Here is a 17,710-nt window from a genome sequence, read left to right as displayed (position 1 = left end):
AAGCTTTATTTTTCTCTTGAACCACATCTACTGCGTAATGCAACGAAAACGATACAAAGACATAAGACAAGATCGCGTTTTTAACTTGCAACTGTGACGGGTAGGACTTCACATGGTTTATGATGTATTTCTGAAAACAGCACCCACCTTACCGATGACCTTCACTTCTATGAATCTTAAAAAATCCCAACAATAAACCTAAGTTCATGAGAAATATTACTGAAATGTAATATTAATTTTGTTATACCGTCTTAACAAGGAAATTAACCATTGCGTAGTATATATTAGAGTAATTGTATGTCTGAGAAATCGAGTGATATTTTTTTTTTCAAAGAATCCCCATGTAAAAGATTTTATATAAATTGAAGATACATTGCCAAACATACATTTTCCTGTCAACATTTGACTAATGCTATTGTTATCTCAAACCGATGACAAACCTATGACAACTTTGGTCGGTTCGCAATTCATTTACACTTTTCCAGCAATTCACACGTCATGCGTGTTTACAAAACAGGTACAGGCCACCCGACTTCACATCTAGATGACATGTATCAACGATAGTACATGCCGTGAATTAATATCAAATAAGCCATAAAAAGTTGTTTGTGAATAAAGCGGCACTATACTGTTTTCGCAGCTTTATAGAACTATAATAGCTTGACATGCTTCGTCTGAGGTAACCGGGTCTTCGTGACGTAAGTGCTATGGATTCTGCCCCTTTATCCATGATCCGCCTTCTTCTCCCTGTGCTCACTTGGCTTTGTAAGAGATATTAGCGGGTGACGCTTTAGCATATCATTCCATCTTTTGGGATTATCGACCTTGGACAATTCAAAGACTACTTACCGCCCTCACAGTGGAAATGAGGGAATGCAATTACTGACACCGAGGGAAATTCATGCCATTTTTAACGATGCGCCAACGGAATGTAGCGGTTTGCCTGAATCTAGACCAGGTATGAGGAAATGGAGGATTGGAATTCAGAGATGTGCGTGAAACATGGTTGACTTTTTTGTTTTGCATAAGAAGAACACATTAGACATGTAATTATCCATTTTTACGTGTCATCATGGATTTGCTGCAAGTAATAACTGATATATCTTGAGTACTAATCAAATCTCAAGTCCAGCGTTCTAACGCTGCGCCAAAACGCATGTCACCAAACTCGGATTTGTCGAACCTACGTTTCTTTAAAAAGTATTTAAGCGAAATTCAGAGTGTCAATAGTGTCAGATGGGCTTAAACTCGAGATTTTTGTATTTTTGAAAGATTTTTCTAAACCTGGGCGGAAGAGATTCCAATTTTACGGTATCTATTGGTACCCTTCGTTTCAGTCCAGTCATCTGAAGGTCTGACTCCTTTGGAAAAGTATGCTTGTACTCAGTGTCACCGGTAAGCTCTGGTAGACACTTCACTATATGTACATCAGTCTAGATAACTTGAAAAAAGTGTTTGCACACAGGTGGATGCACACAAACGTTTCGTCTCTGAATGCCCGCGTGAACTATACCTCGAAAAAAACTGAAAGTTGCCAATGAATAAAGGCTGTGACGCACAACCCATTCTAATACCACAACTTTTTCAACAAGAAGAAATTTATTGTGGGTGATTTAAGAAGGTTAAGACAAGCCAAGGACGCTGTTTCAGCGTTTGCTCTTTAAAAACTCTGTGAATAGTGTAACGGACTACCAGAACAATGACAGTATTTTCAAAACGCAGGAATGTCAAGTCTACACAATTTAGTGACTGCATACGTTTACGTTTTTCCGAAAATGTTTGACCTGTAGTCATACACAAAGAATAAAATGTTTTGCACGTGGAATTTTATATCAGTGTATAACAGGGATAAAGGTGAAGTAGCAACATTTTGAAGCCGAAAGGCACACTGTTACGAAAGTTCTGCTGGTTGATTTTTTACCTGTCAGAAATGAAGGAAAAGTCCAAGAATGCAGCGAAAACTAGACGAGAAAAAGAAAATGGAGAGTTTTATGAACTGGCGAAATTATTGCCTCTGCCTTCGGCCATCACGTCTCAATTGGATAAGGCTTCCATTATTCGACTGACAACAAGTTACCTGAAGATGAGAGCTGTATTTCCAGATGGTGAGTTTGCGTTTTTTTTATTTATCATTAATGACTGTCCACTCAGAGTTTATAAAAGCAGGAACGTAAGATTCAATTCAGGTACATGCAGCCTCTAATATGATGCCACTGGAAAGAGCAAGGCAATCAGGGTTTCACTAACAAAGCTTTTTATGTGAACAGAGTTTTCAGAGAATAGAAGTCTGGAAAACTACAATATTCCACATCCACATCTGAGTGACACAGGGAATTATTGTAAAGGCAGTAGTGCCATGGAATGTCCTCCTGCTTGTTTGTGCTTATTAATTTATTTGTTTTAATGCTATTCAGACAAACTTTTCTCATTCAGTAATCAGCGTATAGTTGTATATTAGTAGCAGTATATTAGTATTGTGGTTCAGTCAACTGAAAGTCATGTATTGACTCCTAGTGAAACGAATCTTCGTATGAGTCAGGGACGTTACAGGAAAACAGACCTCTTCCCACAGCGAAATTGGTCTGTCATCTCCCATAATGTCACACTAACCTTATCCTACCTCAGGCTCAAAGGGTAATATGGGTTGTCCGTGTCAGTCCAGTTACAAACGTGGAGAAGAACAAGTAGCGTTTTTTGTCATTGGCGTTAAGTTAAAAAAAATCTTCATGGTGAAAATGTAATCAAAACAACTATCAAGCCTTTGCTTTTGCATACACTGCAACCCTAGTTGTGAAGGATGCCACCCTTTAAGGGTACCATGCCCGGACTGGCTCGATTAAAATGTTCGCTCGATTAAGATGTTGCGAGAATATCAGGTCAGTATTGGAAGTGAAGGCAATGATTTTCGCACAATAAAAAAGTGTTCTGATGTGATCTTTCAACATACGTTTCAAATAATTAAAGCCGAACAGGACTGAGGACAGTTTTTTATTTAATTAAATATTCGGAGTGTATAGCCGAGGTAGTGAACACAGCACATTTCAGATGGATAGGTTAATCTTCCACTTGGTTTTAGTAGGAAATTTTTCTTGTGCTCCATGGAACAAGGACTTTGGAAGTCCTTTGGGCCTACCTTAAAACACCTGACTACGATTCAGTCTGGTTAATGAGGTTGTACTTTATTTCAAAACAGGTCATAGTTGTAATACAACAGAAAACGCGATCTTTTAACTGTTCGCTTTCAAATGGCCTCATTAAAGAAACACTTAGCAAAATAATTTCAAAAATTAAATGAAATACGGAAAGTTGCGGCACAATTCTGTTAAGAATTCTTTCTTTCTTTCTTTCTTTTTTAGTTTGCATATGTGAACTATTGCTCACCTGTATTCCTTTGATTATTAGAGATTATTTTCGGTTACCGCCTTAACTTTTCCTTTTTGTAGTTGTCCGAATAGGTGACACATAATTTCACTTTGCCTCCAAAAATAAGATGGATTGACTGCTTGATTTTTTTAAATCCAAAATTCAATCAAATAATAGCCAATAGTCAAATATCAACAATACCCTGTTTTCTTTGTGGAGGGTCAAGACGACTGAGGCCAGCAAAGTATATAACTTAGAAATAACCCTTGTTCTCAGTCATATTTGGTATAAAGGAGGCTTTAATAACCAGACAGGCATTTCATTGTCAGATATTATATTTATTATAACCAATCGAAAATGTAATCTATGCTAATGTCCCTCTGGATTTCCTTAACATCCCTGAGATGTCTCAAATACATTTAACCAAAATTGATTACTGATGTCGTATTCGTTCCTCTGACGTATTTTAGTTTATCGGATATGTAGATCTTTACTTTTTAGACAAAGTGACGTAAAATCTGGAATTACTGGAACCGCTGCCAACCATATGGGCACTGAAGTGCCAGGTCATTTTCAGAATGAAGAAGGGATATTAATGAACACATTTGCTTTTACTAAATATGTATTTTTAAATATCAGTGTAGGTTAAATATGGATGTGTGCATTAGGCGAGCAAAGATTATCCTGTATTTTAAAAATTACAAATATATATATATAAAATATATACGCGTGCTGATCCGTGAATGTGTTTATTTCCTTTATTTCCTCTCCATATCACCAAGTCCAAAAAGATACGCATCAAATTGAGGACCCTTAAAGGAGTATTTTATTTTCTGTTTTGACCACTAAGACTGGCAAACGTGGATATCCAAAAGGGAAATTATTTGATAGTGACGATTAATGTGTCGACAACGAATTGAGAGGGGAAAATATTCTCTTATTTTTGTGTCAGTAAAAGTATTAATTAATTAATTTATTAATTTATTTATTTATTTATTTATTCGCTTCTTTGGTTGGTTGTGAATGAATGAATGAATGAATGAATGAATGAAACCTATTTTAATCAACATCCAAGAGAGAACGTTGTTTCACTGTTGCAGAACGGACTGACCTGAGAATTTCTTAATGACTCTACCAAAATCTTAATCTATCATCTTAATCCATAGACTGTATTCACTAGACAGTTGGATAATATAGGCCCAGTGTATAACAAGTTTATTTTCAAAAAGGCTTTGATGTGCAACCCATGAAAGCGTTAATTAAAAAGTCCATTTACGCTGAATTGTGGGCTCATGGAATATTCACTCGTGGATTATTTTTAAGATAAATACTTCTGACTTCTTAGTCTGAATTTGAACTCAGAGGCCTGTGGGACTTGAGCTGAATGTGAATCGAAAATCTATCGGAATTAAAATGACACTCAAATTCCGTCCTCGTGGTAATCGTTTGTTTTATGGTCGCTCATCATCTCACGTTTCCTTCCCAGTATCAAGAAGAATGTGAACTTTTGACATTTGAGCACCGTCGATGTCGTCCACGAACTCGTTTAGGCCTACTTACTTTGGCGCGTGAAATTTTCTTGCAGTTATTTCCTTGGATTTTACAGATTTTGATTAAAATTTAAATGCAAATTGACGGATTTCAGCTATTTTTTTAAAAAAAAAAAAAAATTGTTGTACAAGGTGAAATAACATTGAGAGTCTTTGTTACCATCAGTGGCGTGAAGAAGACAGCGGTCATTCAGAAAACCGCTATAAACAACAGAGGCGTTAAAATTTCTCTCGAGACATACCGGTCAAGGTTCAGCCTGAGCTGAACACAAACTAGAAGCCTGGAATGACACCGCGTTTTTGCAGTACCTCTGATGCATCCGCATGCAGTAGTAACAAAGAGAACAGACTGAAATTTTTGTTAGCAACTACAGTAAAAAGTGAAGGTTTCTGTATAAGCGTGTGGTGTGCGTGTGTGTGGTGTGTGTGTGTGTGTGTGTGTGTGTGTGTATCTTACGTGCTGTGACTGTATGTGCTTTTTTAAAGTTCACAATGATTATGGATTTCTCAAAGTAGCATTTTCATTTAACCTTTGATGAAAAGCAAATTCCTACTTCAACAAAAGGAAATAGTTTGTGTGATTCCATATGTTACATGTTGTCTATCGTTCAGTCCCCACACCCCCCTTTAAATAACATCTTGATCAGATTACAGTATCAGAACAATTTCACTTTGACTGATATAGCTTGGTTGAGATTTAGCAGAGCGTTGATTTGCAAGTAAATGCCAGTAATGTAAACCCAACGTGCAGGTGACTTAAATTTGCTTGTTGTCGAGTCAGGTGAAGCTCTGGTGAAATAGATGTGTGGGTGTGTTGAAATTCATTTCACTCAGTCCTTACAGACCGGCCGGACATTCTTCATGACAATCGTTAATAATATTATTGTATAGCTGACAAAATAAGTGTCGTGGGAGGGAGTTTTTTTTTCCCCCCATGGGGGGGAGTGTAAAGGGCTTTTGTAGTTGTTGTTTTTGTTGTTATTTTTTCACAGGCCTTGGAGAGGCATGGGGACAACCCTCTCGCATCAGCCCTTTAGACAGCATGGCCAAGGAGTTGGGCTCTCATCTACTTCAGGCAAGTACGCTAAAACAACCAGTACATAGAAGCTCCAGTATATGCACCACTGTAAGCACACTGTGGAGTTTAAATGGTGACAGTGCTGCGTAATTGGATTCAATTTAACTAGAAGTGCAATTCGCACATGTTAACTTATCTGAGGGGATGGAAGTTGCTGTTTATTAATGCAATTCCGCCCCCTCCCCTCTCTCTCTCTCTCTCTCTCTCTCTCTCTCTCTCTCTCTCTCTTAGACTCTGGACGGATTTGTGTTTGTTGTTGCTTCCGATGGCAAAATCATGTACATCTCCGAAACTGCCTCAGTTCATTTGGGCTTATCACAGGTAAGTCTGTCAGCTAAATCTGACAGAGTAAGGCAAATGGTTTTTTTGGTTTTTGCTTAATTACAAAAAAAAAGATTTATTTCAATTTGATTAGTAATATTTCCATACAACCAACATTCATGTCTCTGCAATTGTTACATATACTGATTACATATATGTGTAGATTCCATGTATCTGGCCTTCACAGTAATATCAAAAGTGGCAGATGAAATATGATATATTGTAGCTCACAGGGTGAAGTTAAATGTAAAAGGTTTTGAGCTGAGCGTAACGCTGGTTAGAAAAGTAAGTAGACACAAAATCAATTCAGTGCAGTCCAGGGGGACAAATATACCAAGTGCTCCAATAGCAATGATTACACTTGGAATTTTTGATATTTTCTCACCAATAACCAGTAAAACAATGTTATCTGGCATCTGAGGAATGTCATAGCTGAAACTCAGTTAGTTTATCAAATATTAACAAAAGGCAAAAGTGAATCAAATATGAATAATTATATTTCTGATGCTGATAAAAGGTGAACATAGAGATGTAGTAAATTATGGCAACATTCTCATTGACCTCGTAGGCCTACTTACAGTTTTAATCATATCTCAGCAGGCAGCTCACTTACAGGTTGTTTTCTCTCTCTCTCTCTCTCTCTCTCTCTCTCTCTCTCCCCATGTTTCTCATTCTGTGTGTATCAGATCAGCTAAAGATGCTCCACGTTATATGCTGTGTGTGCGCGTGTGTGTTATATGATGATGTTAAAACTAACTCCTTACTATAGAGTGTCTTCCACCTCATGGCTAATAGCCGGCATAAGGCACAGTGACATTTAAAAGCTGTGCTATCTGTCAGTCACCAGAAAAAAGCGGGAAAAGTACATGTGTTTTTATTATATTATGAATACTAAATATTAATTTAAAAAAAACAGTTGTGGGGTAAGGACATTTACTAATGTTGCCTTAAAAACTAATATTGTCACTGAGTCAAACAAACTGACAAGCTGCTCTCAGGAGGCATGGATGATACAGCTGTGGATATGTAAATGGAAATACAGCAGTACTCTGTAGCTTTGACTGTACTTAAGAAAGCACCAGTGTTAGGATTGACTCAAGGTAGTTTTTGCCTCGTCCTCCACTAAAGAACAAATTATTTAAACACTGCACAGACGCTGGCACATCAGAGATACCTTTTTTTTTTTCTTTTTAAATCACTCTTCCTAATCAGATGCATTAAAAGAAACCAGGGTCAGTTTTAGGGCGTTCTGATATGACTTTAAAAACATTTTTTTCCTGTAAAATTAAGCAAACATACAACAGTTCCGTGGTTTTGGTTTCGGAGACAAGCAAAAGGAGTGTGGGTTAGGCAAAGAATATTATCTAATGGTCAGTCTGTCTGCATGTTTGCAGGTCTCTATGTCCGTCCAGCTTTAAGGGCCATCACGCTGCTACAGTCCATTTGGTCTGATGCTGTAGATCCGTATAATGTGTGTGTGTGTGTGTGTGTGTGTGTGCAGTGTTTGCTTTGGGCTCTGGGAGATAGGGGTCATGTAAATGTTGAAGATCAGCTTTATTTTTTGGTCAGTTGGATGTTAGGGGAAAGGGAAAAAGTATCTCGGGAGACAATACGTGGAGATCATCTTAAAGCGCTAGCGGGTCTGTGAAAGAAGGTTAAAGACATTGCAGTTGTGCCTTTGCGTCTTTGAGACATCTGAGTTCAGTAAATTCATTTGAATAACTGCATGAATAAAAGTTCCTTTCTTTCAGGATCTTTAGCTATTATATTGCTTATTGAATGAATTTGGTGGAGTCAGAGAGTCCTTAGAAACAGTCTGTATCTCCTGTTTTTGACAGAGAACAGAATGAGCTGCTGAGTGAACAGAGGGCTCTGAAATGCTACACAAGACATGGAACATGACCTCTTTAATTCCAGACAAAAGACCTTTCAGCTATTCAAATTCACTTATATGACTAGATTATTTTATACTGTGCCAGAAATCAAACCAAAGATTTTTTTTTTAAATTTCTCATTTTTAACAAAAGACCAAAAAGGCATCGATGTCAATTCTGTGTAAATGAATATATCAGAAGAATAGAAAGTACATCGCTATACATTGTCTGTCATTTTTAAAATGGAGGCTAGCCATTCAAAATAACTTAGATAAAAAGACTTTTGTGTTTCAGTTAGATATGAAATTACGCTCTCCACTTTATACTGCAGAGAAAATATTTACCAAGTTCAAATTATCACAAAGGCACCGTCGCTATAATGATAGATTGGGGCTTTATTTAGCTACACAACAGAGGCAAAATCATAACAGCACTAAAGAATATGAGTAAAACAAAACTACATGGTTTTTAACACATGATCTGATCAAACTGCTGAATATTTGTAATAAAAAGTATTTTTTTCCCAGAAGGAGACAGTGAAGGTTCTCGATGAGTGGCTTAAGGGGGGCAGCACTCGTTACACACGGCATAACCAAAATATCATCCCCCAGAAGGAAATGCAAATGCAAATGCTTTTATTGTCGCACACATGGATAGAACACCTGCCTGAGCTTATCATTCAAATCTGCCTCACTCTCTTAGCTTAAATTAAAGTATGAACATGAGTAATTTTCTGTGTGTGCTTGTGTGTGTGTGTGTGTGTGTGTGTGTGTGTGTGTGTGTGTGTGATGTAGCACTGACATAATAGCTCAACCTCATGGGCAGTTAAAACTACCTTAGAAAGTAAAGCATCGGCACAGATTTATACATTCTTGGGGTATCAGACTTTTGACCAAAAAATTAAACCTATGTGCATTTACTACACAATAGCTTTGAGGGTATATGAATAGGTATATGGTATAAATTCCAGAATCGGACTTGTTAGTATGTATGAGTGTGCATACTGTGAATAGGTTGGGGTGTAATCTGTAATTGCATAAACTGAGTGTGTGTATGTGTGTGTGTGTGTGTGTGTGTGTGTGTGTGTGTGTTTGTATGTGTATGTTTAAATGAGCTAAAGGTTAGAGCCATTCTACGATTAACCCCAGGCAAAGACTTCTGTTAACAGAAAAAGTCACTCATTGTCAGGTCTAAGTTCTATAAGAACAGGATGATATCTGACAAGCTGAGGAAATTTCAGATCACAGCGCCGAAAAGTGATTCTGACTCCAGTTCCAGGGCGGGTTAAGCCACATGTTCCTCGGCCACAACTCTGTGTGGGGTTGTCTCCCTAAACCTTTTGCCTGCCCCCAAAGCACTGCAGCTCCCATGGCCACAATGCCGAGTGACTACAAAGCTTAGATTAAGCCACCCGCATAGCATCTGTGAAGAAACCAATTTGTAGTTGAAGTGTCGTGCAGCAAACCACTCAGTGTCTGATTCAAGCCACAAATTTGGGCATGAGAATAGATCAAAGTCCAGCCTGGTGTTTTTGTTTTCACATGCAAATGATTTTTTTTCTCTTCATAAATTAACCCTTCTGTTGGCTGATATCAAGCTCAATTCATCTTGTGACTAAATCTGGCTATTACACTGAAAGAGAAACAGATCGATTTCAGAGACTGGGGAGGCTTTTGCTGTACTCAAAGTGCCATGAACAATAGGCATTTCTGTGAGGTGATGTAATCCCCTCAAATGACCCAGAACATGCAAATCCCACTAAAAACCATGAAAAAACATCAGATACCATTCGTAACTTTTTCACTGGTGCTTATAATTGATTTTACGTCATAAGGAATGTTTCCTCACATGTCTTTTGAGAAACTGCTTCGCTCTGATTTGAATCAGCCCAAACAGGACATAGTTTCAAAGACCCAAAGCAAATTGGCAAGACGTCGTTGTAACTGAATAACTGAAATTTCTGGGTTATAATTTCACGTGGTGTTGTTGCAGGTGGAGCTGACTGGGAATAGTATATTTGAGTACATCCATCCATCCGACCACGACGAGATGACTGCAGTCCTGACTGCTCACCAACCTCTACACCCTCACTTCCTGCAAGGTGGAGCACTTCATACCACCCACATCCCCACAAAGTGGAGATGTGAAAACACACACACACACACACACACACACACAGAGTTGTCTCAACATCTAAATGATTATCCGGATACCTACAGACTTTCTGTTCCACAATAACATTTTCATGCATGCAAGCATTTGCGCAGTGCAGTTCCAAGAGAGGTCGCTAACGCTAGCTGCTAAGTTTCGTCCGCTTCTCCTCATCTCTGAAGTCACATTTTCATTACCTTCCATCTTAAACCTCAAACATTCCACAACAATAACTCTCGACCAGCTGCAGAGTGGCGCACCCTGAGAGAATGCAATAATAGGCAGTCCTGTGGGATTACTGAGGACCTGCTCCTCGCTAAGCCACAGACAACAGCATCGCGCAAACACAATAACACCTGGGAAAAGTGCACCAAGGCACTGAGGCTCATTCCAGGACATGAAACCACCCAGGGTTTTTAGAGAGAAGCCACAAGGACCTATTGAGTGTCACTCTGATCTCTCTCTCTCTCTCTCTCTCTCTCTCTCGTGGGTGTATGTGTGGGTTTCAGAATATGAGATGGAGCGTTCCTTCTTCTTGAGGATGAAGTGTGTGTTGGCCAAACGCAATGCAGGACTAACCTGTGGAGGCTATAAGGTAGGCTGGGAGAGAATAAAACTACTGCATTCTGATAACGAACATGCATCAGTTCAGAAATTGTGCATTGTAAAAATTTGTCCATTTTTAACACACAATAATAAATACCTTTGTCTTGCACTTGATGAAAAATACAAATATGTTGCTTGGGTTTTATTTTCAATTTTACATGTGTGGGGGACAGGCTTACTTGTGTGATAAATATAGTCACATGGATGACAGATGGTAAGTAGTATGATAGCTACCATTGCTCTGTAATTTGACTTGATATTTTAAGAGCATGCTTTGAGCTTGTGCTTTGCATTGCAAATAGCTGGATGAAAAACAGCCATGAGCAGCCTTACTGTAAATGTCAAAGTGCTTAGGTTTAAGTAAGCCTCTTTTCATAGAGACAAATTTGACTTCAAATCAGACAGCATTGTGTACAGTGCTCCAGAATGAGCCCCACACACACACACACACACACACACACACACACACACACACACAGAACACATGGTTTTTCCATTCTATAACTTTGTTACATGTAATAACATGTCACTCAGATTTGTTAAAATATACACACACACACACACACACACACACATATACATATATATATATATATATATATATATATATAAACTTCAGGTTTGGGTCTTTATGTGTCTTATAATGATATAATAAACTGTAAATCCACAGTATTAATATACACTTCCACCTCAGATCGGTTTTCCTGTGGTGTGTCTACCATTTTCCTCCTCAAGGTAGAGCTGCACATGATGGCGTTTAACAAATTTTCACTGTCGTCTCTCAGTCATAAATCACCCCACCAATTGCTTTGGAGATTTGTTTGAAATTTACATTGGAAATAAACAAGCTGCTTATGTTAAGTAGAGAATAAATCACCGTCTGAATCCTGGGGCCCCTATTGCATGTCCAGGCGTGTTGCACAAGTCAACAGGTTAGAAAGATAAATAGTGGTGAGTGGGTTGCCATTAGCACTTGTGTGTGTGTGAGTGTGTGTGTGTGTGTGTGTGTGTGTGTGTGTGCACGTGTGTGAGCATATGTATGTACTCAGGCCTCAAAACAGAGGTAGACTCAGAGAGGAAGGAGAATGCAGAGAGAAAGAGAGAGAGAGAGAGAGGGAGGGAGAGAGAGAGAGAGAGAGAGAAAGAGAGAACTCTTGTTGCCTGCAAAGAGCACACATCAGCAACCGCTGGAGCAGCAGCACTCAAACCACACACACTCTCCAGACCGGTAGAGGTGATTCTGAAGAGAGTGGATGATTAGAAAAAAGAAAGATAGGCTATGTGAAACCACATGTGAGATCTATCTCCACAATTCAAACCAGGTTAACTTCCACTGATTCTCTTTCATCCACATTTCGTCTTTCGTCCTTTTAAAGTCTGACTACCTGAAAACAGCAAACAAACAAATAAAAACAGTTAATTGACTTGAGCATCTCATTATCACGTTATTAATCTATTTATCTGTCATTCTTGCTTCTGTGCGATAGGTAATTCACTGCAGTGGATATCTGAAAATCAGGCAGTATGTAATGGACATGACACTGTACGACTCCTGCTATCAAATTGTGGGTTTGGTGGCGGTGGGTCACTCCCTCCCCCCCAGTGGCATCACCGAGATCAAACTCCACAGCAACATGTTCATGTTCCGAGCCAGCCTGGACCTCAAACTCATCTTTCTGGACAGCAGGTCAACTGCTCACCTTAAACATTCACACAGTTCCACATGCATGCAAATTATAAAGGTTCAGTTGAATTTTTTTTTTACTTATGTGGTGTTTCAAACAGTTCAGCGAAGCTCTTGTTCGTTGTTCTTTGTAGGGTCGCCGAGTTGACTGGTTATGAACCTCAGGATCTGATTGAGAAAACCCTTTACCACCACGTGCACGGTTGCGATGTGTTCCACCTGAGATATTCCCACCACCTCCGTGAGTCCGCTGCCCCCCCCCCCCCCCCCCCCCCCACACACACCCTAATATGACTTAATAACAACAACACGCATATTCCCAACCAAGTGAACTTAACTGGGCTGTTTCTGACTCCAGAGTTATGAGGCTTTGCTTTTACTGTGATGTCAAATACATAAAGCATTTAAATGTGTTTCATGGATGAATCATACCGAGCATCTCCAGCAGTAACTACCCACGACTATGTCTTGCAACAGGTTTCTCTGAAACAGTTTACTAAAAATGAATATGTTTATATTAGAAATGTCCATGCCGTTACCATGGTGACACATTTATTCAACCAGGATGTAAAAACTCAAAGTTGCAGAGGTTTTCCCTCTGAAGTCATCATAACACGGTTGTGTGCTGTGGGCGCTTTCTCTCTTTCTCTCTCTCTTTCTCTCACTCTGTTTCTGTTACCTCTTTCTTTGCAGTACTGGTGAAGGGCCAAGTCACCACGAAATACTACCGAATGCTATCCAAGCATGGAGGTTGGGTGTGGGTCCAGAGCTACGCTACCATAGTTCACAACAGTCGGTCCTCACGGCCTCACTGTATCGTCAGCGTTAACTACGTGCTCACGTGAGTTTTAAGAATTGAACCCAGGCGTCACCGTAATATTCACTGCATGCATGAGTCTAAATTCGGCTGGACCGAACACAGGTAGTCGTCCTGCTCTGGGAGGCTCAGGTGTCTTGCTAGTTTTTCGTCACGGTGATTAATGCTGAAACAGGCCGCTCTTGTCTGTTGGCTGACCGCCGTAGCGGCTGGCTGTGGCCGGTCGCGTGATTTGGTTGCTAACTCAAGTCCTTCCACTATGTGTGTGGGCCCCTGCAGGGAGATTGAGTACAAAGAGCTCCAGCTCTCTCAGGACCAGAACCGAGCCACCAAGCCAAGCCTGGCCTACAAGAACACACTCGCTTCCACTCAGGATTCCCGCAAACAACTCAAAACCAAAGGGACCAAGATCAAAGCCAGGCTCAAAATGTCTCCCTACCCTCAGGTGAGACTGTTAGAACCACAGTCCCCGGACTACCCTTAATTGTCCATTTAGTGGGAAATAAAGAACCACATCCACACAAACACAAATACGGCTCCTTTTCTGGTAAATAAATAGAATATCTTAAAATGGCGCAAACTCGCCGTAACACACAAATAAATACTATTTCCAGAAATCATGATTTTCCACCTGCTGAAGGTATTTATATTTGTAATTTTTTCCTGGTCAGTCTATCACAGACTCTTTTGACACTAGCTTTTACCAAACAGAGTGAGATGTTTTTTTCTTTCTTTTTCTTTCTCAGCCTTCCTTTCATACCGAAAAGCTAGAGTGCTCCGCTCAGACTAGCATGTGGAAAGAAAGTCCTCCATACAGCCTGACGTCCTGCCAGGAACAGAACTCCCTACCAGAGACGGGGGAGGTGCTGTGTACTCCTCCATATGGCTTACCTTTCCCTTATCCCTATGGACATCTCTCCCCCGATGGCCACACGCTGGCTGCGAGGAAGCTGCGACAGACCCAAGGCTCCCCCAGCCAGACCACTCGCCAGCTGCTGAACTCTCTGCAAGTTAGGGGAGAAAGCCACTGGAGCTGCTCCAGCCCCTGTTCAGCGCACCTTCCCAAAAACCCGCCCAACCACCATCCCCTGAGCCCTGCACCCACACCCTCCAACAACACGTACCCAGGTAGGGTATAGAGGAGGGTCAGACTGGATCGTATAGGAGAAAAGAACAATTTTTTTAATCTGTGATGTGTGATGATCTTTAAAAGAGAGAGTTGGACTTGTTTCTTCAAATTTGTCCTATTTGGAGAAACTACAGCTGGAGTCTCTTCTGAGTGGACTGTCTCACATCTCTCCAAGCATTCGAAATATATGAGCTGTCTTTTGGCAGAACTAACATGATTTCTAAGTAATAGATGGGTCTTCTGACAATGAAATGAAACGTTATACTCCTCTGCAACTGTGGCTAAAACCTGAATGATTTAAAGCTTGACTTACTAAATTCTTTATCACGTGAAGTACAAAGTTAAGCTCATGGAAAAGGAGGGACATTATGAATGACTGGTGAATGAATTTGTAATGCTCTAGCTGTTTGTTGGGGTATTGATTCGGCATGTACAAATAATGCTAATGTGTGCAAATGACATAAGTACATCTTGCCAATATGGAACAGTTATTAGCTGTTGGCTGAAGCTCAGTCAAAAACATGAGTGTTAAGCAAAACAAGTATCTGTCTTAGTAGTAAGAAAAAAAACTGAGGCAGGATTTGTCTGTGAGGAAGTGTGTGTTGTAGTGTGTGTCAATGAACCTGTGTATTTCCTGCGCTGGTAAGATCAAAATAGTTGACTATTACGGAGGGAGTGGAGCTTTGAGCAGTAGTGCAGATAGCTACTGTCTGCAGCATCAATCAGTGGATTCTTTCCTGTGATGTCACGAGTTACATCCTCCTTGGATTAATGTACCATTTCATCTCTGGTCTGTAGGTCCCACTGCAAGCAGAAGATACGTCCACGAACCCGTACATGAGGCCTTTTCCAGCTGCTCCACGTCCAGACCCAGCAGTGGGTTTAAAGAGGAGCCGTACGAACACGCCACGCTGGGCCAGGAGAGGACAGAGGGCCGACTGCATACCCCTCAACAGGTCACTAAAGAGGACAGCAAAATGCAGTTTATCCATGAGCACAGGGAAGTTCTGAACTGTGGGGAGAAGGCCGTGGCCCGTCCCGTGTTAAGCGGAGCCGTTCTGAGCAAAGGGAGCTGCGAGCGGCCCGTCCGGCCCTTCCATAACCTGGGCCAGCACTTCCCCATGCAGGTGGTGCTGGAACAAAGGCGGAGGCTGTGCATGATGGAGGCTCACCGGCCGGACCCGTCGGGCCAGGAGCAGACGGACAGCAACGGGGAGCGCGGGAGCCCGAAGCTGATGGAACAGGGAGGGGGTGCGGATGACAGGAGGATGTTTATGGGTATGGGTCTGCCTGGACAGGCCCCATATGTGTCTTTGAACTTCCACCACGTCCTGGCCAAGCACGGTTCCTTCCAGGGCCCGGCATACACGCTGGGTCATTTAACGGACAATTACAGCTACCGGGGGGAGGAAATCAACCCTTACCTCTACAAAAACCAAAGTCCCGCCTCCAGCTCCTCCCCAGAGAGCCACAGAGAGATCCCCCATTACATCGGCACGTCCGTCATTATAACAAACGAGAGATGACACGTCAGGGGTCGAGAGATTAAGGGGACGGTCATTCAGGCAGTCATGCTCTGGCAGATATGCTTGATCAATCCAGTGGTGCCAGAGAAATATGAACAGAGAAAGATGTTTGCACGAGAGACCTGGTTCACACATATTACAAACCTTTATGCATCTCGCAGCTCTGTATACACATATACTTACATCAGACTCCTCAAGGTGAAGTTCAGGTATTGAGTATATTCTATTTTTGCATACAAAATTTAACTGAAGGCATATGCAACGGATTGACATTGTTCAGAAGGTTGTATTTGTTTTTTGTTTTTGTTTTTTTTTTTCTGTAAAACAACGGACCATTATGCTAATGTCAGTGTTAAGGAAATGTCATAGATGGTTTGAAGAACAAATTACCTGCTGAACCTCCACAAATATGATGTCATTCAAAATGGACATGGCCTCTTCTTGCACATTAGATATGCAATATCTCTACAAATGTCAAAACAATGAAGCAACCTTTTGGAGCGAAAACTCTGAAAATTGACTTAATCATTAAACTTTATATTGGCCACAGGAACACATTTGTGACAGTGAACAACCCCTTCAGAGTCAATACAAAACAAAGTCTCTTAATTTCCTCTTAGACGGTGAACCACACAGAACAAATATGTAACTCTAATACCCAAAACTTTTGACAGTGTTTTAAACAGTCCACGGGGGGATAAAAAATAAACAGAGTGAGGAGAAGAAGACCGACGAAGTGACCTGAGATAAATCTTACATATTTGGCTGTGAAAATCAGGCCAGTTTAAAACGCTTAATATGGATGTTTGCTACTGTGATGGAGGTTGCATCAATTTGTAAGGTTCCGCTGCAGCTCTGTCGTTGCCTAACAACGATCCCTGCAACACTTAAACTTAACAGCCCTTCAATTGGTTATCCGGTTGTACCAGTTCATCTACCTTGCTTGACTACAAACGAGTAATGTATGTATTTATTCTTGTGAAACGCTTCGCAGCTTGCTTATTTATGACACGTAAGAAGCGTCTGGCAATGTATAAAAGAGAGAAAATTCAGTTACGATGACATGAGACGGGGACGAAAGAGGGTAGTTTGCTTTGAGTCTGAATAAAACACGTGAAATGACGTTTTAGCCTGAATTCTCTGGAAAGAAATTGTCTGTTTATTTTCCATCTAAGCCTGATTTTTTTTTTTTTTTTAAGATCCTGTGTGAGACATCTCTGCGTTTAGTGCTCAAATGCAGATCTTGTCCTTTGATGAATTGTTAGGTCCTCTTCAGTGCTTTGCCCTTTAATATTATCTCAAGGTTCTTAAAAATTGTCCAGATCTGAGAGTCCATGTGTTTGCAAGATGGGTGAGAAGCATTAGAGGGGTCTCCTTGGATGACATCCGCCCGATCACGTGACTCCTTTCTCCCAAGCGTTGAGCTGTTGACCATCTGTCTCCCACCCAGAGAAACACTGGAAAGCAACTTACCAGTAACATATTCCAGTTCCCCGTCTGCCTGAGGATACAAACACTGGTTAAACAATGCTCAAGCTATGTAAGCTTTGGCTGCTTTTAATTTAATTTTTTTTTTTTTTTAGTAATAAGCACATTCTGTTGGTCTGATAT

General features: G+C 40.5%; 1 protein-coding gene across 1 annotated transcript; it reads left to right on the top strand.

Annotated features, from left to right (window-relative positions):
- The first annotated feature begins 1,930 nt into the window (after positions 1-1,930).
- On the top strand, positions 1,931-16,099 carry sim2 (SIM bHLH transcription factor 2). Its single transcript, XM_030792206.1, has 11 exons — positions 1,931-2,105; positions 5,906-5,988; positions 6,223-6,312; positions 10,179-10,287; positions 10,847-10,932; positions 12,431-12,630; positions 12,762-12,868; positions 13,321-13,468; positions 13,724-13,889; positions 14,191-14,572; positions 15,372-16,099. The coding sequence occupies exons 1-11, from the start codon at positions 1,931-1,933 to the stop codon at positions 16,097-16,099; spliced, it is 2,274 nt and encodes a 757-aa protein (XP_030648066.1).
- The last annotated feature ends 1,611 nt before the right edge of the window (positions 16,100-17,710 follow it).

This window comes from Chanos chanos, chromosome 15 (genome assembly GCF_902362185.1).
Source record: "Chanos chanos chromosome 15, fChaCha1.1, whole genome shotgun sequence".
Lineage (NCBI taxonomy): Eukaryota > Metazoa > Chordata > Actinopteri > Gonorynchiformes > Chanidae > Chanos > Chanos chanos.
The sequence above is the reverse complement of the archived record's forward strand: the minus strand, read 5'-3'. Positions and strand labels throughout refer to the sequence as shown.

Bases quoted from the DNA above. Each gene is read 5' to 3' on its own strand.
- sim2 (XM_030792206.1), top strand. From the start codon at position 1,931: ATGAAGGAAAAGTCCAAGAATGCAGCGAAAACTAGACGAGAAAAAGAA. The intron at 5,989-6,222 runs GCAAGTACGCTA...TCTCTCTCTTAG, and splicing joins TGGGCTCTCATCTACTTCAG to ACTCTGGACGGATTTGTGTT. The intron at 12,869-13,320 runs GTGAGTCCGCTG...CTTTCTTTGCAG, and splicing joins GAGATATTCCCACCACCTCC to TACTGGTGAAGGGCCAAGTC.